A 24304-nucleotide genomic window follows, 5' to 3' on the forward strand; every position below is an offset into this window, starting at 1 on the left:
TAAGCATAAATACTCTAAATACTGGATTTTTTTTTGTTTTTTAAGAGAAAGGGAGTTGACACTTTGCCACTGAGCTACCTCTCATCCCAGCCCTTTTATTTATTTATTTATTTTTGAACGGGGCCTTATTAAGTTGCTGAGGCTGGCTGTAAACCTGTGATCCTCCTATCTCCGCCTCCCAAGTACTGGGCTTACAGGCATGTACCACTATGGCTGGCAGTTTTTTGGGGTTTTTTTGTCTTGTTTTTTTTTTTTTTTTGTACTGGGGATTGAACCCAGGGGTATTCTAAGCTACACCCTCAGCCTTTTTTATTTTTTGTTTTGAAACAGGATTTCTTTAGGTTGCTGAGAATCTCACCAAGTTACTTAGGCTTCTCTTGAACCTGCAATCTTCCTATCTCACTCAGCCTGCCAAATACTGAGATTACAGGCATGCACAACAATGCCTGGCTATTTTAAATTTTATATTAATGTCATCACTCTGATCCTATAGTTGTGTAACACTATTTCATCTAGCATTATTTTTCTGAAATTCATTCATGTTGATAATGTGACAATATATTTTCATTTTAATTGTTATTTAGGATTTAATTTATTATCTGAATATCTCCTTTTTGATAGGTACTAGATTATTTATTATTTGTTATCACAGTAGCTGCAAATAAAAATTATTTTGTAGTTTATTATGCAAGTATGTGATAGCTTCTCTGGACAGTGGTTTTTCAGACTCTTATGACAATGTCCCACAGTAATAGGTTTTATATTGTGATCCAGAATAAATAAATGCACATAAAATGTCTGGCATGGTGGCACATGCTTATAATCACAGTACTTGGGAGGTTCAGACAGTAGGATAGATGTTTGAGGCTAGCCTCAGTGACTTAGCGAGACTTTTTTCAAAATTTATAAAAATTTAAAAAAGTTAAGGTGTAGCTCAGGGATAGAATGCCCCTGGGTCCAGTACAAAAAAAAAGGAAATCCTGCCATGTGTAACAACGTGGATGAACCTTGAGGACACAGGCACTGTGCTAATTGAACTAAACCCATCATGGCTGGGCATGTTGAGGCACATTTGTAATCCCAATACGTGGGAGGCTGAGCCAGGAGGACCAAGGGTTTGAAGCCAAGCTCAGCAATTTACTGAGGCATAGAGGCCCTCTGCAAGTTGGTGAGATGCTCTTTTAAAATAAAAAATAAAATAGGGCTGGGAGTGTAGCTTAAAATGTCCTTGGGTTAAATCCCCAGCCTGGTAGGAAGGTAAGAAGTGTTAGTCAGTCAGTCACAAAAGACAAATACTATGTCACTCCACTTTTATGAAGCATCTGAACTCATACACAGAGTAGAGTGGTGGCTGCCAGGGACTTAGGGGAGGGAGATACAGAGAATTGCAGTTCAATAGAGTTTTGGTGCTGGGATGTAGCTAAGCAGTAAAGCGCTTGGCCTAATGTGTGAGGCCCTGGGTTGAATCGAGAGAGAGACATACACAAATAGTTTCAGTTAAGCAAGATGAATAAATTTTAAAAATCTGTTTAGTTAGTACTTTTGCACACTTAATTTTTTGTTAAATGGATAGATCTCAATAATATTAAGTATTCTCGAGCCAGGTGTGGTGGCGCATGCTTGTAATCCCCGCGCTTGGGAGGCTGAGACAGGAGGATCGCACAGGTTCAAAGCCAGCCTCAGCTACTGAGTGAGGCTCTCAGCAACTCAGTGAGACCCTGTTTCCAAATAAAGTATAAAATAGGTCTGGGAGTATAGCCCGGAGGAAGAAAAGCCCCTGGGTTCCACCCCCAGGACCACACACACACAAAAAGAATATACATGCTGGTATAAATGTGAGAAATTTAATTTTCATTTAAGGTTTTTTTTTTTTTTTTGGAACTGGGGTTGGACCCAGGGGCATTTTACCTCCGAGCTATATCCCCGGCCCAATTTTTTAGTTTTTATTTTGAAATAGGGTTTAGCTGAGTTGCAAAGGGGCTGAAGCTGTCCGCGAACTATAAGTATTATCTGAGACTGTTCGCAAACCACAATCCTCTTGTCTTAGCCTCCCAAATGCTGGGATTACAAGCATGAGCCACCATGTTCCACTCATCATTTAAGTTTTTATAGGGTTCATTAATAACAATAAAGGCAGAACACCTATTAAAAAGAAAAAAAATGTGTTGTCTTTTAACATTTTCTCATAGTGGGAAAGTTTTATTACTTGACCTTATGGTCAGTACTTCCCATTTTGGACACAAATCCTAGATATACAAGAGAAGTTTCTGAATTATATGCTTTTCTTCTAGGTGCTCTTTTTTTTTTTTTTTTTTGGTGGTACTGGGGTTCCTGGAAGCCCTTCTACCTCCAGGCTACACTCCCAGACCCATTTTTTTATATTTTTTTATTTGGAAACAAGGTCTCTTAAGCCAGCAAGGCTGGCTTCGATCCTGCGCGATCCTCCTGTCTCCACCTCCCAAGCACGGGGATTACAAGTGTGCGCCACCACGCCCAGCTCTATAGGTACTCTTCTAATCGGTGTTATTGTTGGAATTCTATGTGTAAATAGTTATTCCTGAACTTGGTTTGGCAGTGTCTTAGGGTAATGGGAAGAGGGGCATACCTTGTCTCAGTCTTGGCAAGCCTTCTCAGTACTACAGCTTGTCCTAGCACCTCTGAGAATATTGTCACAATAGTAGGGGCATGCTGGCAAAGCAAGACAGCAGCATTATACAGAATTCAAGCTACTATTGTGAGGTGAAAGTCATTTGCTTTTTTTTTAATGAAAGCTCATTGGAGCCAGGTATGGTTTTATATGCTTATAATCCCAGCATTTGGGAGGCTGAGACAGGAGGATTGTGGTTCACAGCCAGCCTCAGCTACTTAGTGAGGCCCTTTGCAACTCAGTGAGACCCTGTTTCAAGATAATAAAAAATAGGGCTGCAGGTGTAGCTAAAAAGTAGAATGCCCCTGGGTTCCACCCCCAGTACAGGAAAAAAAAAAAAATGTTCATTGGCTGGGCATGGTGGAGCACCCTGGTAATCCTAGTACTTGGGAGGCTGAGACAGGAGACTTGCAGGTTTGAGGGCGACCTCAGCAAGTAGTGAGACTCTCATTAACCTAGGAAGACCCTGTTTAAAAATATAAAATAGGGCTGGGGATGTAGGTTGGAGGTAGAATGCACCAGGGTTCAATCCCTAGTACTACTTAAAAAAAGAAAAAGAAAAAGAAAAAACAAAAAGATTCACTGTAAGAGCTGGGCATGGTGACATATGCTTATAATCCCAGTACTTGGGAAGTTGGAACAGAAGTATCACAGGTTTGAAGTTAGCCTCAGCTTAGTGAGGCTCTCAGCAACTTGGCGAAACCCTGTTTCCAAATAAAATAGGGCTGGGATTGTACCCTGGAGGTAAAAGGCCCCTGGATTTCACTCCCAGGACCACATACACACATGCGCGTGCGCGCGCGCGCGCGCACACACACACACACACACACACACACACACACACCATGTTCGTTTTAGCTGGGCATGGTGGTGCACACTTGTAATCTGAGACAGGAATATCAGGAGTATTGCAGCTTTGAGGACAGCCTTCGCAAGATAGCACGACTTTCAGCAATGATTCAAGACTCTGCTTCAAAACAAGAAATGGTATAGCTTAGAGAAAGAATGCCCTTGGGTTCAGCTCCCAGTACTACCAAAAGTAAGGAAGGAAGGAAGGAAGGAAGGAAGGAAGGAAGAAAGGAAGGAAGGAAGGAAGGAAGGAAGAGGTTCATGGTAAATGACAGTATAAATCATGTGAAACAATAGTAAGGTATATTGATAACATTAGAAATATTCTATCTTCACTGGCAATGTGCTGGGAAAGAAATACCACCTTTTTTGTGCATTTAATTATTTTCCACCTTGTACAGTTGCAGGATTCTGCTTAATCTCAGCACACGCTTATTATTTCAGGTCCTGTGGGAATGGCTGCCGCTGCTGCTGTGGCAACAGGGAAGAAACGGAAACGGCCTCATGTGTTTGAGTCTAATCCATCTATCCGGAAGAGACAGCAAACACGCTTGCTTCGGTGAGGGCTCCTTACCCTATCATTACTGTTCCTCAGATGCTTCCTGTGTGGAGGGCAGAGCTAGAATATATGGTATTAGGCTCCTCAACGACACCAGGCTGGAGTCCCTGATGGCAGATGTAGTTGCTGAAATACTTTTAGAAAATACATGAAAATCTGGAAATATGATTTAACAGATGCATTAATTAACTTGGTGAAAACTTGTTGCCTGTTATTAGGTACCAGGTATTATTCTAGGCATTCTATAGTGAATAGCAAATTCTGTTGGGGGGGGGCAACACAAATTTAATAGAGACGGTCTCACAAATCTTTTTTTTTTTTTTTTTTTTTTTTTTGTGGTACTAGGAATGAAACCCAGGGGCATTCTACTACCTCCGGGCTACACTCTCAGGCCTATGTTTGTATTTTTTTAAAATTTGGAAACAGGTCCTCTTAAGCCAGTGAGGCTGGCTTCGAACCTGCGCGATCCTCCTGTCTCTGCCTCCCAAGCGTGGGGATTACAAGTGTGCGCCACCATGCCCGGCTATTCTTTATTTTGAAACAGGGTCTCACTGAGTTGCAAAGGGCCTCATGAGGCTGTCTGCAAACCGGGTCCTCTTCTCTCAGCCTACCAAATGCTGGGATTACAAACGTGTGCCACCACTCCCGGCTGACAAATCCTTTTTAATAAGGCCACCTTTGAACAGAGACCTGAAGGATCTGGAAGGGCAACTGTGTTGATGTCTAGGGAAAGAGCATTTCAGGCAGAGGGAATGTCAAGCGCCAAGGCTCTGAGTGGCGAGCACGGCCGTCATGCTAGAGGGACAGCCAGGGAGGACATGGAAGGTAGAGAAGTGGAGGAGAGCCCTAGCAACAGAGCTTATTGTTCAATATCAGGACTTTGGCTTCTAACTCTGAGGGAGGCAGGAAGCCAGTGAGGGACTTTGACCAGAGCAGTGATAGAATCTGACTTTGGTGCTTAAAGATTACTCAGAGCTGGGAATGATGGCACATGCTTGTAATCCTGATACTTGGGAAGCTGAAAAAGGAGTATCGCAGGTTTGTGGCCAGCTTTAGCTACTTTGTGAGGCCTCCACATCTTAATGAGACCCTGTTTTTAAATAAATAATTAAGAATAGGGCTGGAAGGTTGGGGGCAGCACTTTGGGCTTTACTTTTAGTAAGAGGAAATACAGGATACAGGAAAAAAACAAGTTATCAGGAAGTTGCCATTAATGTTAGAAGGAGTCTGCTTCATCACTAGCTGGAAGGCCCCGAGATGGACCGCGCGTAGCACGCCAGACCCCTGGAGAAATCGGGCCTAGTAAGACCCTGGGTCCTGGGCAGGGGTTGCATGGGGCACTCCAGCCGGGGCCCAGGTCGCAGCACTCTGGGCACCGGGCCAGACCGCGTGTAGCACGCCTGACCTCTGGAGAAATCGGGCCTAGTAAGACCCTGGGTCCTGGGCAGGGGTTGCATGGGGCACTCCAGCCGGGGCCCGGGTCGCAGCACTCTGGGCACCGGGCCAGACCGCGTGTAGCACGCCTGACCTCTGGAGAAACCAGACCCAGTAAGACCCTGGGTCCCGGGCAGGGGTCACGTGGGGCACTCCAAAACCCCGGAACAGCTGGGCCCGGGTCGCAGGACTCTGGACCCCAAGCGGAGTAGTATGGAGCACGCTGGACCCATGGGGAAACCGGGCCGGGTCACAGTACTACTGAGTGCCTGATCCCACTACCTCCTCAAACCACACATACTGTCTTCTCTTATTGAAAATAAAAAAAGGAAAGGAAAAAGAAAAAAGAAAAATATTGGAGAGGGGTTAAGAAGGCCGTGGCGGATGCCAGGATACTGGAGATGCAGACAAAACTTATCCGAATGCACTGGAACTTATGGAAAAATTCCCTGTGAAGGAGGACTGCTGTTTCTCTATATTGTTAAGAATCTTGGACATCACCTGTAAGGAGAGAGTTTAGCGGAAACCAAAGAGAAAGGCCGTGTTGAAAGCGGTCTCCGCAGTGGCGGTGGAGACTTGTATTCAGAAGAAGCAGAAATCGGATCCTACCAACTTTATTTTTTTTGGAGAAATTATACCAAATGTCTAATGCTACCATCACGCATGCTAAGGAACACTGGACAACATTCAGAGTGGAAAAAGAGCTTGGGAAAGATTTGAAATGGTGGAGGCAGTGGCAATGGCAGTGGCCAGTACTCAGGGGAGGCAGAGATCTGATACATTACACCTGGAACCTTTGGAATAATAACCCCAGAGGCAGAATGCTACCACCACACACCCTCGAGAACGTGGGACAATTGGTTGGGCAAAGAGGGTGCTCGGATTGGAGCCTGCCGAGGGGTGAGGCCGGTGACGGACACAGCAAAGCTGAGATTAGAGCCTGCTGTGAGGCAAGGCCGGTACTGGAGCCTCCGAGGCCGGGATCAGAGCCTGCCGAGGGGTTAGGCCGGTGCTGGAGACAGCGAGGTTGACATTGGAGCCTGCCGTGAGGCAAGGCTGGTGCTGGGGCCTCTGAGGCCAGGATAAGAGCCTGCCGAGGGGTTAGGCCGGTGCCGGGGCCAATGGCTGGCATCGGAGCCTGCCATGAGGCAAGGCCGCTACTGGGGCCTCTGAGGCTGGGATTGGAGCCTGCCGAGGGGTTAGGCCAATGCCGGGGCCAGCGGCCAGCATCGGAGCCTACCATGAGGCAAGGCCGGTGCTGGGGCCAGCAGCCGGCATCGGAGCCTTCCGTGAGCAAGGCCACTACTGAGGCCTCTGAGGCCAGATCGGAGCCTGCCGAGGGGTTAGACCGGTGCTGGGGCCAGCGAGGCCATCATTGGAGCCTGCCGAGGGGTTAGGCCTGTGTTGGGGCCAGTAAGGCCAGGATCCGGAGCCTGCCATGAGGCTAGGCCGGTGCTGGAGCCTCCAAGGCTGGGATCGGAGCCTACCGAGGGGTTAGGCGGTGCCGGGGCCAATGGCTGGCATCGGAGCCTGCCGTGAGGCAAGGCTGCTACTGGGGCCTCCGAGGCCGGGATCGGAGCCAGCTGAGGGGTTAGGCTGGTGTCGGAGCTAGCGAGACCAGAATCGGGGCCTCCCATGAGGCAAGGCTGCTGCTTGAGCCCACCGGGTAGCCAGGCCACTACTGGGGCCATCAAGAGCGGGATCGGTACTTGCAACGCGGCATGCACAGAGAAATATCGCAGAAAATAAAAATTAGATGCTTCCCCTAATCAGCAAAAACCAGGAGGAAAGGGGCAACAGGAAGAGGTCGAGCTATAGAAAGGGCCCTATATAGTGAAGCAGCTAAGGTGACCAATCAGAGGGTATGGAATAGAGGAGGATGGAGCCTCTTTAAACCACAGGAGGTACATAAATGTATCAAAGTTAATCACCAAACAAGCATGGGATCGAGGGAGGGGGAGGGAATGGGATGGATGTGTGCTTGTATAGCCTCTCAAGTCTTGTATTCCAATGTGATATATGATTACAATGCACCAAAAAAATAAATAAATAAAAAGTAAAAAAAAATAGGGCTGGAAGCTGAGTGTGGTGGTGCATGTTTGTAATCTCAGCATTTGGGAGACTGAGACAGGAGGTTGGCAACTCGCGGCCAACCTCAGCTCCTGGGGCTCTTTGCAACTCAGTTAAGACCCTGTTTCTAAAGAAAGAATTAAAAAAAATAGGGCTGGGGGTGTAGCTCAGAGGTTGAATGTCTCTGAGTTCCATCCCCAGTACTGCCAAAAAAAAAAATATATATATATATATATGGCTGGGGTATGGCTTGGAGATAGAATTGCCCCTGAATTCAATCCCCAGTTTCACAAAAAGAAAAAAAAAGATTACCCCAACTACATTCCATAGGCTGAGAACAGACTCTGGGAGTACAGTGAAGAGGTTATTATTGTAACACAGGCCAGAAACCATGGAGCAGCAGCAAAGGTAGTAAGAAGCGGTCAGATTCTACACGTTATTTCAGAAGTAACTCAACATGACTCCTTGGTGGGCTGGATGTGGAGAGTGGGAGTGACCTCAGGATTTGGGGCTGATTACTGATTAATAGAGATGTCATTTGCGGGAGGAGGAGCAGGCATGAGAGTGAGAGCAAGGCAGATTGGGTACTTTGGTTTGAGACATGTAATGCTTCCTAACCATTAAGTGGTGAAACAGAATAAGCAGATGGATATACGAGTCTGGAATTCAAGAGAGCTCTTAGATGAGGACATTTTAAGCATATAGGTAGTACTTAAAACTGCAGCTGGGTGAGGTTTTAGGGGTAGTGTGTATTGAGGCCTGAAGGAGTCCACCCTTTCAAGACTGGAGAGATGAAAGAGCCAGCGTAGGAGTCTAAGAAGCAACATGCAAGTCAGGAGGAAAACCTGAGGATTGGTTCAGAGGGGGGCATATGATCACCCCATCAAATGCTGCTTATAGGTTGAGTGAGATGCAAGTTGATCATTAGATTTAGCAACCTGGATGTCATGATTAAACTTGACGAGAATGTTTTCAAAGGAGTGACAAGGGCGAGAGGAATGGAGTGTCTTCAAGAAAGAAGAGAGAGGTTACTAGAGACAGTGAATATAATAAGCCACTTCCTCAAGGAATGTTTCTTGTTTGGTATGTGGTCCTTGAAGGTGCACCACTTCCTTTAAAAGATAGACTGTATTTCTAGAAGAATCCTAAAAAGTAGAACTTTAGGATAATCTCCCTAAGACTTTAGAGAAAAAGACAATGTTTTTATTTTATCTATTGTTACTATACAGTAGTCTTTCCTTTACTTATGGTCAATTACAGTCCAAAAATAATAAACGGGACATTCCTCAATAATTCATAATTTTTAAATAACTTTTTATTGTTATATTATTGTTATATGGTTATGTTTGTTCTATTTTATGATTTAGTTATTGCTGCTAAGCTCTTACTGTGCCTAATTTATAAATTAAACTATCATAGGCATGTATGTATAGGAAAAAAAGAGTTTTGGTAATATATATAGGGTTTGGTAATACTGAATGTTTTAGGCACCTGAAACATATCTCCATAAATAAGGAGGGACTACTATGTTTGTAAAAGTTCTTATCCCCCTGATTTATAAAATCGAAACTACATATTTAAATTTTTTTTGTGTGTGTGTGGTACTGGAAATGGAACCCAGGAGCATTCTATCTCCAAGCTACACCCCTAGCCCTATTTTTTATTCTGTATTTTGAAACAGTGTCTCATTGAGTTGCAAAGGGCCTCACTAAGTAGTAGCTGAGGCTGTCCTCGAACCACAATCCTCCCATCTCAGCCTCCCAAATGCTGGGATTACAAGCATGTGCCACCATGCTTGGCTTCGAAACTACATTTTTAAAGTAATATTTTTGAATAAAACTATGTCAGTGAGAAATAAAAAACAACTATACAAATAAAAGAAATTAGAAATAAGTCTTTGAAGTTCATTAAACATGGAGATGATATGATAAAGTTTGAGAGGATGTCTCAGCAATATCCTTTTCAGTAGCAGCAGTTGGTGTCAGTAAGATCAGGAAGGAGGCTGGGCGTGGTGGTGCATGCTTGTAATCCCCGCGCTTGGGAGGCAGAGACAGGCAGATTGCGCAGGTTCGAAGCCAGCCTCGCTGGCTTAAGGGACCCTTTTTCCAAATAAAAATATAAATAGGTCTGGGAGTGTAACCGGAGGTAGAAGGTTTCCATCCCCAGTACCACCAAGAAAAAAATAACAATAATAATAATATCAGGAAGGATACTTGTGTATTCAAAATCATCATAGTTGTGTCCCAAAGCAGAACCCTCAAGAGCCGCTCATGTTGGTGGGCTAGTTGTACGTCTGGAAGGGTGTGTACAGCCACCTCGCTCTCCCGTTTTTGCACACACCTCTGACTAGAGTCTCTTGTCTCAGTCAGCACACAGTCTGCTTCTGATCTGCTCCTGCCATTCCAGCTTCTGTCTTCTTAACTGTTTTACTCTTCATTCGGATTCAGGAAACTCCGAGCCACCTTAGATGAATATACTACTCGAGTGGGGCAGCAAGCTATCGTCCTCTGCATCTCGCCCTCCAAACCCAACCCCGTTTTTAAAGTGTTTGGCGCAGCACCTTTGGAGAATGTGGTAAGTCAGAACCACCGCCTGCTTTGTGTGGGTTCTTGTCTTTTGATCCTCTGCCAGTACAGTCCTTAGCACTTCCATTCTCTGCTCATCTAGGAGTACAAGATAGGGACTGATTTCCAAACCACATCATGCAGGTCAAAACAAAAAGGATCATTACTGTTCCAACTTCCAATAATAAAATATTTTAAAAATATTTCCTTTTTTTTGCCGGGCGTGGTGGCGCACGCTTGTACTCCCCGCGCTTGGGAGGCTGAGACAGGAGGATCGTGCTGGTTCGGAGCCAGCCTCGCTGGCTTAAGAGACCCTGTTTCCAAATAAAAAAATATAAAATAGGTCTGGGAGTGTAGCCCTGAGGTAGAAGGGCTTCCAGGAACCCCAGTACCACCAAAACAAAAAAAAAAATTTTTTTTCCTTTTTTATTTTTATGTGGATCATACTTAAAAATGGCATACATTCAGACTGTGCTTGGTGCCCTCTTCCAGCCCCCTTCCCCCTCCCAACAATAAGTGTCCAGATTAAACATGGTGCATTTATACTTTTTTTATTATTTATTTTATTGGTGCACTGTATTCATACATCATAATGGGATAAAAATAATACTTTTGTAGACATACATGCACACATCGCCCAGTTAGCCCCTACCCGATCCCCACCCCGTTCCCTCACCATCCCTCCTTCCCATGCTTGGCTTAGTGGTTGACATCTAGTATTATAGCAATTTATCCAATATTAACGTTGATAATCTCACATAACTGTTTCATTTGTCTGATACCAAGTTTTTTTTTTTTTTTTTTGGTGGTACTGGGGTTCCTGGAAGCCCTTCTACCTCTGGGCTCCACTCCCAGACCTATTTTTACATTTTTATTTGGAAACAGGGTCTCCTAAGCCAGCGCGCGCGTGGCTGGCTTCGAACCTGCGCGATCCTCCTGTCTCTTCCTCCCAAGCGCGGGGATTACAAGCGTGCGCCACCACACCCGGCTGATACCAAGCTTTTGATGACTTAAGGATAACATTTCAATATTTCTTTTTGCTTTCTTTCTTACCAGATAATATTTCTATCTTTTTCTTTTTTAAGGTGAAACTATCATATATTTATTTATTTTTCACAAAAAATCTATCCTAATATGGAATATGGACTCTAGATACCCAAAATGATCTTGAAAAAGAACAAAGCTAGAAGATGTATATTTTCTGATTTCAAACCATATAAAGCTACAATAATTGAAACAGTGTAGTACTGTTCTAAAGGCAGATATATAAACCATTGGAGTTAAATAAAAGCCTAGAGATAAATTCTTCCATATATTGTCGAGTTATTTTTGACAAGGTTTCCACGGACATTTGGTGGTAGAAATAATTATCTTTTAACTAAATATTGTTGAAAAATAATAATTACATGGAAACGATTAAAATCGGACCCTTACCTAACACCATATACAAATATTAACTCAAAATATATAGAAGACCTAAATATAAATCTTAAGACTATAAACTTTTAGAAGAAAATCTGGGTCATAAAACCTCACAACATTGAAATTGGCAGTGATTTCTTGGATATGATTTCAATGGCACGGGCAACAAAAGGGTAAACAAACTCCCTAAAAAATAAAAGCATATTGTATATCCAAAGACAGTGTAAATCGAGTTAAAAGTTACTGATAGAATGGGATAAAATATTTCCAAATGCTATATCTGAAGGTATATTAGTATTCCAACTAGAAATCCTAAAAATTAGCAACAATAAAAGCAAACAATACAATTTAGAGATAGGTAAAAGACTAACATAAATAATGAATCTCCACAGATAACCAATCTTAGTTGTCTGTTGGATGGAAAATCTTGTTTCTCTGGTTCTGGTGTGTGTTACCTATTTCTTCTTTGTAGTTAATCTCTTTGAGTATTTTCTCTAGCGCTGGTTTTGAAGACATGAATTCCTTCAGTTTCTGTTTGTCATGGAAGTTTCTTATTTCCCCATCTAATTTGATAGAAAGTTTTGCTGGGTAGGAAATTTTTGGCTGGAAGTTGTTTTCTTTCAGAGTTTGGAATATGTTACTGCAAGCCCTTCTGGCTCTCATGACTTGGTTTGGGAAGTCTGGAGTGATTCTAATTGGTTTGCCTCTGAATGTCACTTGGCCCTTTGTTTTTGTTGCCATTAAGATTCTCTGCTTGGCTTCCACATTGGTCATTTTGATAATTATGTGGCGCGGGGATCCTCTTCTCCGATCCTGTCTAAAGGGAGTTCTATAAGTTTCCTGGACCTGTGTATCGACCTCTTGCTCTATGTTTGGAAAATTTTCTGCTATTATTTCTTTGAAGATATTACTTATCCCTTTGGTTTCACCTTCTTTTCCCTCCTCTATTCCAATTATTCTTAGGTTAACTCTCTTAAAATGGGCCCATATTTCTTCAATGCCAGATTCCTGCTGTCGGATTTTTTTTCTAAATTAGAAACTATGCGTTCATTTTTTGAATGATCTTCTTCTAAGATCAAGATTCTATTCTCCACGTGGTCTAGTTGGTTGTTTGTACTTTGAATTGAGGCCTTTACTTCATTAATTGCATCCTTTATCTCTTTTTGACTCTCTCTGAATTCTTTTCGAAACACCTCTATTATTTTTACAGTTATTTTTCTGATTTGATCTTCTAGAAATCTCTGAATTTCTGTTTTATCAGGTTCTAATGTTGTGGGGTTGTGGGCATTCATTGCTCCATTGTTGTTCCTCTTTCCCATGATTTCGGAAGTTTGTGCCTTCTCTGGGTTCTTCCCTTGGGTCACTACGACTTCACTTAAGGTGCTCTGGATCTCGAGTCTGTGGTATCTCGGTCCCCACTACTCCTTTACTGGGTTGTATGGCAGAGTCTCAGACCCAGGGAGTCAATCGAGGCTGCTTTAGACCATGGAGGGTGCCAGGTTGGGCGTTCTCCTATGGTGTGATATCTCTGCCACCGCCACTCCCCCACTGGGTCAAGTCCCTGGGAGTCAGTACTGGGATTTCTCCTCCAGGGCCCGCAATTTGACTCACTGTTGTTGAGTGCACAGATGTAACTGTAGTGGACTCGGTGAATTCACTGCTGCTGCCGCCGGTGGCAATATGGTGCTGCTGCCACGCCCTTGGCCGTGAGGCTGGCGTATTTCTTCTCTGGTTTTGAGCTCCGCTCTGAGTCCCTGCAAGGTGTGCTGAGCCCAGCCCCTGGGAGCTTTAGATGCTCCCTGCGCCGAGATATCTGCCGAACCCCACCCGGCTGTTCCACAGCGGCTCACCTCGGCTTGCTGTTCGCCACTCCTCTCTGGAGCCTGGTGGGCTGTTGAGTCCGTTGGTCTAGAGCTGTCCGGTGAGGTCCCGCTGCCACCGGCAGTAAGGCGCTGCTGCCGCGTCCTCGGGCGTGAGGCCGGCGTATCTCCTCTGTGGCTCTGAGCTCCGTTCTAAGTTTCCTTCCTCTCTGGAGCCTGGTGGTGCAAAAGAAGATGGCGCCCGCTGCTCCACGCCACGGCTCTGGCTGCAGCACTGCGGTCTGGTTTCTGGTGTCTCATTTTTCCAGCCCTCTTTTTCTCTGTCCCTTGTAATTACATTTTTTGTTTCTCTGCTGATGGTGTTTTCTGGCTATGAAAGGCGCTGATTTTGTGGTAATAGAGATTGGTTGTTAGCGGGGCTCGTAAGCCCCGCTTTCCTCCGTCGCCATCTTCCCGGAAATCCACATTTATACTTTTTAAAAATATTTCTAAAAAATTTTACTGGTTTGCCGGGCATGGTGGTGCACGTTTGTAATCCCAGTACTTGGGAGGCTGAGACAGAAGCATCATGCAGATTCGAAGCCAGCCTCAGCAGCTTAGTGAGGTTATCAGTAACTTAATGAGACCCTGTTTCCAAATAAAATATAAAATAGGTCTGGGAGTGTAGCCTGGAGGTAGAAAGCCCCTGGATTTCATCCTCAGTACCACACACACACACACACACACACACACACACACACACAAAGTTGCTAGATACAGTGGGAAAGAGACAATGTTTTGTTTGTTAAGAAGCCAGTGTAGCCAGGCATGGTGGTGCATGCTTGTAATCCCAGTACCACACACACAAAAAGAAGCCAATGCAAGTTTTTGTAAGAAAATTACTAATTTATGTCAACTTTTTGAGGCAGAACTGAGAGTATTTTATTGATCAGATTTGAGTTGCATTTATTTAAAATCTCTTTTGTGAGCCAGGCATGGTGGCACACGCTTTTAATCCCAGCATTCAGGAGGCTGAGACAGGAGGATCACAGGTTCATGGCTAGCCTCAGCTACTTAGTGAGGCCCTCTGCAATTTAGTGAGACCCTGTTTAAAAATAAAGAATAAAAAATAGGGCTGGGGGTGTAGCTCGGACATAGAATGCCCCTGGGTTCCATCCCCAGTAATGCAAATAAATGAATAAGTAAAATAAAATCTCTTTTTTGTTTCTTCAAAGAATTGATTTAATACTCTGCTTCAACTTAGAAATATATTGAATTAATATACATACTGATATCAAACTTGTGGGCTCAAGTGATCCTCCTGCCTCAGCCATCCTTGAGTGTTTTGATTGTATAACTATTCATAGTTAACTTTTTAAAAATAGTATTTTGTCCATGTATGTTTACACAATATGAACTACTCTTTTCCTGGCCAAAATAACTTTAAATCATAAGTAGAAAAATGATCTGTCAGGTTTTTAATTATCTTTTGCTTTTATATTTTATTTATTATTACTTTTTTTTGCAGTGCTGGGGATGGAACCCAGGGGCATTCTACCCCCAAGCTACACCTCCGGCCCTATTTTTTATTCTGTATTTGAAACACGGTCTCACTAAATTGCAAAGGGCCTTACTAAGTCGCTGAGGCTGGCCTCGAACCCATGATCCTCCTCCTGTCTTAGCCTTCCAAATGCTGGGATTACAAGTGTGCTCCACTATGCCCTGTGTATTTTGTTTTTATTAGAATAACAATTATTGGCTTAAAATGACATTTAGTAGATTTCTCCAGTTTTGAAATGTAGACATTTCTAGAACTCAGAATTAATAACGAGTTGTTAGAAATTTTGCTTGCTCCAGGCATGATGGTACATATTGTAATCCTAGTACGTGGGAGGCTAAAACAGGAGGAATGCAGGTTTGTGGTCAGCCTCAGCAACTTAAGCCCTCTCCAACTTAGTGAGACCTTGTTTCAAAGTAAAGAGTAAACACCAATACTTGGGAGGCAGAGACAAGAAGATTACACAGGTTCGAAGCCAGCCTCAGCTACTTAATGAGGCTCTCAGCAACTTAGTGAGACCCTATTTCCAAATAAAATATAAAATAGGTTTGGAAATATAGCCTGGAGGCAGAAGACCTTTGGGTTTCATCCCAAGTACCACAAAAAATAAAAATAAAAATAGGGCTAGGGTGTAGCTTGGAAACAGAATGCTCTTGGGTTTAATCTCTAGTACTGCTAAGAAAGAAAAGAAAGGAAAGAAATTTTGTTTACTATGTTATATTTTTCACACTGTCTTGTTCCTAAAATGTTGTTTTTATTTCTTAAGGTTTTTGAGGCCGGCCGTGGTGGCGCACATTTGTAATCCCCGCTCTTGGGAGGCGGAGACAGGAGGATCGCACAGGTTCAAAGCCAGCCTCTCTGGCTTAAGAGACCCTGTTTCCAAATAAAAATATAAAAAATAGGTGTCTGGGAGTGTAGCCCGGAGGTAGAAGGGCTTCCAGGAACCCAGTACCAACAGAAAAACAAAAAAAGGGTTTTGAGTCTTGCTTTGGATCTTCCCCAAAATTTCTGAGTCCCTAGAATTAAGATACATATTAAGATATTTCTTTAGAAGAATATGGTAGAAGGCTTCTAGTTCACTCACTGAGTTGCGGAAAGCTTCACTAAGTAGCTGAGGTTGACTGGGAACCTGCGATGCTCCTGTCTCAGCCTCCCAAATACTAGGATTACAGGCCTGTGCCGCCACACCCGGCTCTTCTTCAGTTTGGAAAATCTAAAACAGTGCTACTACTAGTAAGAGTGGTAATATGATTGATAAGGGGAAAACTCATTGGAAGACCCAGGTAAACACCTCTGAAAATTACTCACCAAAAAATCCAAAAGAAATTTGGGGAAATTGTTGATTTCCTCCATAGATACAAAAGATATAGACAGAAAGAAAAAGCAGTATGTATTTTACCATTGGCTGACAATGGATAAATATGTTAATAATACAAATTCAGTAAAATGAATGCATGAATAAATAAAATGTGGTATATCTATAAATCTAGTCTTTCAGAGCACTCAAGAAAGCAAGCTAACCAAAAAAGCAAGTCAGTATACTGAGAAAACAGGGAAGGAATTTAAAAAGAAAATATAGAACAAGGTAATAACCATGAGGCTAATTAATTCTGTTTTGAGCCATAATATGAATGGTTTAAATTGTTTTGTTAAAGACTTTCTTGCATACTGGAATAACAATCCAAACAAAAACTTAACTCTATTCAATTCATACGACATAATTACAGCTGCTCAAAAATGTTAAAATAGCTTCATCAAGAAAATGAAAGACTACCCATAAAGTGAGAGAACATACTTGCAAAACATATGCCAGAAATCTTTTCTCAAGCCAGGCGTGGTGGCACATGCCTGTAATCCCAGTACTTGGGAAGTTGAGGCAAGAGGATCGCAGGTTTGAGTAGTGAGACTCACTCAACTCCTTCCTTCCTTCCTTCCTTCCTTCCTTCCTTCCTTCCTTCCTTCCTTCTCTCTCTCTCCCTCCCTCCCTCCCTCCCTCCCTGCTTGCTTGTTTGCTTTCTTGCTTTCTTTCTTTCTAGTACTGGAGATTTAACCCAGGGGCAGTCTACCTCTAAGCTACACCCCCAACCCTATTTTTTATTCTTTATTTTTGAAACAAGATCTCACAAAGTTAGAGAGCCTCACTAAGTAGCTAAGGCTGGCTGTGAATCTACAGTCCTCCTGTCTCAGCCTCCCAAGTACTGGGAATACAAAGTGTGTGCTACCACACCCAGCTGACCCTGAAGAAAAAAACAAAAGAAAGAAAGATAGATAGATGGACAGAGGGAGGGAGGGAAAAAATAGGGCTGGGGATGTAGCTCAGAGGTAGAGTATTCCTGGGTTCAATCCTCAGTACCACACACACAAAAAAACTTATATTAGGAATATATAGCTGGGCATGGGGTACACACCTGTAATTTCAGTACTTGGGAGGATCTCAGGTTCCAGGATAGCCTCAGCAATTTAGAGTCTCAACAACCTAGTGAGACCCTATTTCAAAACAAAAACAAAAAACAACAAAAAAAAAAACTGGGGATATGACCCAGACAGAAGTAGAATGCCTCTAGGTTTAATCTCCACACACACACACACACACACACACACACACACACACACACACACACACACACACACACCATAAAGAATTTAAAAGTCTGCTTGACATAATGGTGCTTCCTATAATCCCAGTGTTTGGAAGGTGGGAATAAGACAGGAGGATTGCAGATTCCTGGCCAGCCTCAGCAACTTGCTAGGCCCCTCCTTAACTTAGACAGTTTCAAAATAAAAAAGAAATAATAGTTGAGTGTGGTGGCATATGCTTACAATCCTAGAACTTAGGAGGTTGAGACAGGAGGATCACAGGCCTCAGCTACTTAGTGAGGCCCCCTGCAACTAACTTAGTGAGACCCTGTTTCAAAATAAAGAATAAAGCCAGGTGTGGTGGTGCACACTTGTCATCCCAGCATCTGGGAGGCTGAGACAGGAGGATCACAGTTTGTGGCCAGGTGTTCTGACGCTGAGCTTCTCTGTGTGTCTTGTGTGCACCCTGCCCCTCTGGGCCACAGCCCTAGAGTCATAGCCATCATGGCCCTTTTCTACCGGGAGCAGCTTATAGCCTAGAAGGAACAAGGTGTGAGTGACCCATCTTGAAACCACTGCCCCACTGCATCTTCCTGGAACTTTTAATCTAAAGAAGAGGCTTCAGGAGCCAGGTGTGGTGGCGCACACTTGTAATCCCAGCATTTGGGAGGCTGAGACGGGAGGATCGCCATTTGCGAACAGCCTCAGCTAGTTAGTGAGGACCTCTGCAACTCAATGAGACCCTGTTTCAAAATAAAGAATAAAAAATAGGGCTGGGGATGTAGCTCAGAATTAAAATGCCCCTGGGTTCCAACCCCAGTACTGGGAAAAAAAAAAAAGGAATAAAGAATAGGACTGGGGGTGTAGCTCAGAGGTAGAATGCCCCTGGGTTCAATCCCCAGGGCCACACACAAAAAATAAGAACTTAAAATTTAACAATAAAAGCCGGGCGTGGGCCAGGCGTGGTGGCGCACACTTGTAATCCCAGCATTCGGGAGGCTGAGACCAGAGGATCGCGGTTCGTGGACAGCCTCAGCTACTTAGAGAGGCCCTCCGCAACTTAGCGAGACCCTGTTTCAAAATAAAGAATAAAAAATAGGGCAGGGGGCATAGCTCAGAGGTCAAATGCCTCTGGGTTCTATCTCCAGACCCGAAAAAAAAAAAACAAAAAAAAACCGGGCGTGGTGGCACACGCTTGTAATCCCCGTGCTTGGGAGGCTGAGACAGGAGGATCGCATGGGTTCGAAGCCAGCCTCAGCTACTTAGTGAGACCCTGTTTCCAAATAAAATATAAAAAAGGTCTGGGAGTATAGCCTGGGGGTAGAAAGCCTCTGTGTTCCACCTCCAGTACCACCAAAAAAAAAAAAATTACTCTGAGACATGCTCTGTCAGCATTTTTCTTCTTCTTTCTTTCTTTCTTTCTTTCTTTCTTTCTTTTTTTTTTTTTTTTTTTTGGGTACTGGGGATTGAATCTAAAGGCATTCTACCTCCAAGTTATACCCCGAGGCTGATTTTATTTCTTATTGGGAAACAAGTTCTCACCAAGTTGTAGAGGGCCTCACTAAGTTGCTGAGGCTTACTTTGAACCTGGGATCCTCCTGTCTCAGCCTCCCAAGTACTGGGATTGCAAGCGTGCACCACCACACTCTAAAGCTTAGCATTATTTTTTAAGAATAAGATTCTTAAAAGAATTATATAACACTGATAACTTTAGCAAATCACTTGGATATGAACTCTGAGGATTTTACTGATCCATAAAAATAGCTGAAGTTGTTTGAAACTGACCAAGGTACTAGTAATAGCCTAGTGATTTACCATTATTGAATGTCCTGTGTTACCAGCACAATGAAACGTGTTTTCATACTACTTCCATTCATTCTTACTATAGGCGCATACCTAGTATTTGGATTTAACCTGATCTTAAAAGTTTAAAGACCAGAGCACAGGCTTGTAAGATTCAGTTTATTTTCCTGTAGGTTGATAGCATAAAAACTCAACATAAAATACAGAAACATAGAAAGCAGAAAATAAAGTCTGACTGAAGCCGGGCGTGGTGGCGCACGCTTGTAATCCCCGCGCTTGGGAGGCAGAGACAGGAGGATCGCGCAGGTTCGAAGCCAGCCGTGCACGCTGGCTTAGGAGACCCTGTTTCCAAATATAAAAATGTAAAAATAGGTCTGAGAGTGTAGCCCAGAGGTAGAAGGGCTTCCAGGAACCCCAGTACCACAAAAAAAAAAAAAAAAAGTCTGACTGAAAAGGCAAAAAGGTAGTTGCTATGGCAATACCAGCTACTATGTTAAAATAAACATGATGGTAATAATTTTTGAAACTTTTTTTTATATTAGAAACCGGGTTAAAGCCAGGCGTGGTGGCGCACGCTTGTAATCCCCGCACTTGGGAGGCTGAGACAGGAGGATCGTGAAGGTTCGAAGCCAGCCTCAGCTACTTAGTGAGGCTCTCAGCAACTTAGTGAGACCCTGTTTCAAAATAAAAATATAAAATAGGGCTGGGAGTATAGCCCGGAGGTAGAAAGCCTCTGGGTTCCACCCCCAGTACCATAAAAAAAGAAAGAAAGAAAGAAAGAAAGAAAGAAAGAAAGAAAGAAAGAAAGAAAGAAAGAAGGAAAGAAAGAAAGAAAGAAAGAAAGAAAGAAAGAAAGAAAGAAAGAAAGAAAGAAAGAGAAACTGAGTAGGCAAAACCATAATGAGTTGAGTTTGGGCTATTTTTGTTTTATCCTCTTAGTTATTCACCTGTTTAGAGGATTCTTTAACTACAGAAGTTAGACCATATAGCCAACAGTATTTACTTTCCTAGATAGATGGGGTAGAATATGGGAATCTTTTTTTCTTAATTTTCATAATGATATGAAATAAGGAAGGTATGTTCTTTTATTTATTTTTTGTGGTACTGGGGCATTTTAACCTTCAAGCTACACCTCTAGCCCCATTTAAGGAAAAAAAAAGAGTCTTGCCAAGTTAGTCTCACTACTTGCTGAGGCTGTCCTCAAACCTATGATCCTCCAGTCTCAGCCTTCCAAATATTGAGATTATAGGCATGTGTTACCATGCCCAGCGAAGTATGTTCTGATTGGGAATCCAGTCCACCTAACAAAAAGCCCAGTACTCAAAACATTGTCAGAATTTCTGCGCAAACCCAAGCCAGACGTGTTGGTGCATGCCTGTAATCCCAGTACTTTGGAGGCTAAGAAAGAACTGCAAGTTCGAGGACAACCTGAGCAACTTAGTGAGACCCTGTTTCAAAGTTAAAAATAGAGCTGAGGATGTCCCTAATTTCAGTCTTCAGGACCACAAAACAAGCAAACTCTGGGTGACCTGCATTTTCTCCTCTTTTTTTCCTAAGATAATACCTTGAGCCCTGAAAGCAAGTTAATTTCCTGTCCCATCTTGTCACATTTCCATAATTCCACAGCTTCTCCTTGTCATCCCCAGAGGCGACTTCATCTCCCTGTGCTCTCCTAGGTGAATGAGCCGTTATTGGTGGCTCTAGAGCCCAGTGTGAGCCTCCCCTTCCTGCTCACAAGGAGAATCGGCACATGCACCGTGTTGCTGCAGGCTCTGTCCTTGGAGAGCGGTTTCTCTGGTGGCGACAGGAATGGAGTCGAGTCAGCACTGGATCAGACCTGGGCTAAAGCTACATAGGCGTCGGCTGGGGCTGTGAAGTTCCTCTGTCAGCCGGCAGTGGCTCCCTGGCCTCAGCCTCTCTGGTGGTGGCACTTGGGGCATTCTCCTGTAATACACACCAGCTTCTTGTCCTCTGACTCCAGTTCATCTTTTGTGTAGTCCATTTTCCTATCTGTGTGGTAGTCTGGCTTTGCAGGGAAACAGCAGCAGTTTCAAGTAGCTTGCTTAGAGTTTTAGAGACAGAAGTCCTGGAAGATCTTGAAAATGACTATGCGTTTGTCAAGCAGCCTGGGAAATGCCCAGAGCGAATGTCATTCCTGTTGGATTTGGAGCAGGTGATGGGCTTAATGGTCTGAGAAAACATGACTTTAACTGAGAAGCAGTATTCCCATAAAACTCTTCCCACTGGCTCCTTTCTACTGTTGTTGCCTGTAATTGCATCATCTTTTCACTTAATTCCATTCGGTGTGATGTGTTCGGGGCCAGCGGGTATTTTTACCTGCTGGTTGCAGGAGTGTTTGTTCTGAGGCTGCTGCAGCGGCTCAGGGAGGCCTGCCCCACCCCGCTCTTGTTGCTTGGCGCCAGTCCTCCCTGGTTGTTGGGCATCTTGTTTATTTCTGCCCTTAATTCCCCGCAGGTGCGAAAGTACAAGAGTATGATCCTGGAAGACTTGGAGTCTGCTCTGGCAGAACACGCCCCTGCGCCACAGGAGGTTAACTCAGAACTGCCACCTCTTACCATCGACGGGATTCCAGTCTCTGTGGACAAAATGACCCAGGTAAGGGCGGGGAGTGAGGAGCAGATGCAGAGACAAGAGGCACAGGTGTGGGCCGGCCCTGATCGCTTTCCAAGATTTGCCCTCGGTACTCTACCCGGAGCGAGGCAGCCTGGAGTGTGCTGGCGACACAGCCATGGGGAAGAGCTGACAGCGCAGAGGGAGCCCAGCCGAGGGCAGCACGCGGTCGCCTCCTTCTGTTGGCGTCTTCCCTCTCACTGGGGCCTGGAGGGGGATCAAGAAACCTTTGGCTTCTGATTTGAACAGGAGAATGTGAGAATGTTAGGACTGCCGAGTCACAGTCAAGTAGGATAAGTTTAGGCTCTTGGGCTGAGCTACTCTTCTTTCCATGTAAACTCTGAATATCACCAAGTTATGGCAAGTGAAGTTCTCCTCTCCAAAGAATAAGAACATAAAACTCCCCCGCAAAGCCAGGCACGATGGCTCATGCTTGGCATCCCAGTACTTGACAGGCTGAGACAGGAGGATCACAGGTTTGAGGCTGGCCTCAGCTACTTAGTGGGACATACATAACGTAGTGAGACCTTGTTTCAAAATAAAGAATAAAAAATAGGGCTGGGGGTTTAGCTTGGAGATAGAATGCCCCTGGGTTTAATCCCTGGTATCAGTACATACATACATACATACATACATACATACATACATACTACCTGACACAGTGGCACATGCCTATGATCCCAGTCACTCTGGAGACTGAGGCAGGATCCCAAGTTCCAGGCCAGCCCAGAAGCATGAAACCCTGAATTCAGTCTCCACTACTGCAAACAGACAAACAAACCAAAAACTTAGGACTCCCTTGAGCCACTCATTCCTTCTTCCTCTGAGAAGGAAAGTCAAAACGGGCTTTGCGTGGAAGATCACCATATTTCATTAATTTTTCTGAAATTCTCTTTTTTTTTTAGTTAAGATCACCATTTTATAACATTTCCTCTCCTTATTTCTTTATTAATGTATTCTTATCGTGATAGATGTAGGTGTTGGTTTTCTCATCTAACTCATTCTTCAGCAGTAATTTTTTTTTTTTTTTTTTGGTCGTACCGGAGGTAGAACCCGGGGCCTTTTTCTACCTCTGGGCTACACTCCCAGACCTATTTTATACTTTATTTGGAAACAGGGTCTCACTAAGTAGCTGAGGTTGGCTTTGAACCTGTGCGATCCTCCTGTCTCAGCCTCCCAAGCACGGGGATTACAAGTGTGTGCCACCACGCCCGGCTTTTCAGCAGTATTTAACTCAGTTGAGTACTTTTTTATTTTTTGTATGTGGGGGACTGGAGATGGAATCCACAGGCATTCTACCTCTGGGCTAAACCCCTATCCTGATTTTATTTCTTATTTGGAAATAAGGTCTTATTCAGTTGCTGAGAGCCTTGCTAAGTTGTCAAGGTTGGCTTTGAACCTGCGATCCTCCTGTCTCAGCCTCCCAAGTACTAGTATTAAAAGCATGCCCCACCATGCCTGGTTTTTCCTTCCATCCATCCTTCCTTCCTTCCTTCCTTCCTTCCTTCCTTCCTTCTGTGGTACTGGGAATGGAATCTAGGGGCCTTCTACTCTGGGCTGTACCCTTATTTTTTATTTGGAGACAGGGTCTTACTAAGTTGCTGAGAGCCTCACTAAGTTCTGAGGCTGTCCACAAACCTGCAATCCTCCTGGCTCAGCCTCCCAAATACTGTCCTTTTTAAAAATGTTTTTTTTTTTTCAAAAAACTTATTTTGTTTTATTTTTTTTAGTACCAGGAATTAAACTCAGTGCATGTTAGGCAAGTGTCTACCACTGAGCTACACGCTCTGCCTACTTCTTCCTTTTTAGTGCTGGAGATTGGACCCGGGGCCTGTGCATGCAAGGAAAGTGCTCGCTCTTCCTGGGTGGCAGCCCAAGCTGCTCTCAGTCTCCATGATGCCATGTTCTTCCCTCACTGGCTGCCACTTAGCAGCCTCCTGCTGGTCCCTCTTCCTATCCTCACTGGAAGCACTATCCCTACCTGAACTCATTTACTAACTTTATACATGTTTATGGTCTGTCTCTCCAGCTAGAATTTGAAAGCAATGACTCTGTTTTTGTTCTTTACATTCTACCTCTGAGCTACACCCCCAGCCCTATGTTTTTTCTTTGGAAACACGATCTCACTATATTCCTGAGTCTGGCTTTGAACCCGTGATCCACCTATTTCAACCTCCCAAGTACTGGGATTACAAGTGTGTGCCACCAGGCCTGGCTCAAGCGTTTTATTTCAAACCAACCCTAGATAGACAAGTATATAGGGGAACAAGAACTTCAGTACACTGCCAATAGAAATGTAATCTGGTACACTTTCTAGCATAGTGCCCTTTGATTAAGCAAATATGCACGTTCTCTGTTTATCACAGCATTGTGTACAATAGGAAGCAATGT

The 24304-nt window shown here is 43.8% G+C and overlaps 1 protein-coding gene across 1 annotated transcript in view; it reads left to right on the forward strand.

Moving 5' to 3' along the window:
- Positions 1–24304, forward strand: part of NRF1 (nuclear respiratory factor 1) — a gene marked incomplete at both ends in the record, with an annotated part of 103435 nt that overhangs the window by 8171 nt on the left and 70960 nt on the right. The window contains 3 exon segments of the mRNA XM_080702021.1: positions 3941–4055; positions 10007–10133; positions 21758–21898. Of these exon segments, the coding sequence (XP_080558147.1) occupies positions 3941–4055; positions 10007–10133; positions 21758–21898 (383 nt within the window).

Source organism: Muscardinus avellanarius (assembly GCF_963383645.1).
Source record: "Muscardinus avellanarius genome assembly, chromosome: 9".
Classification (NCBI taxonomy): Eukaryota; Metazoa; Chordata; class Mammalia; order Rodentia; family Gliridae; genus Muscardinus; species Muscardinus avellanarius.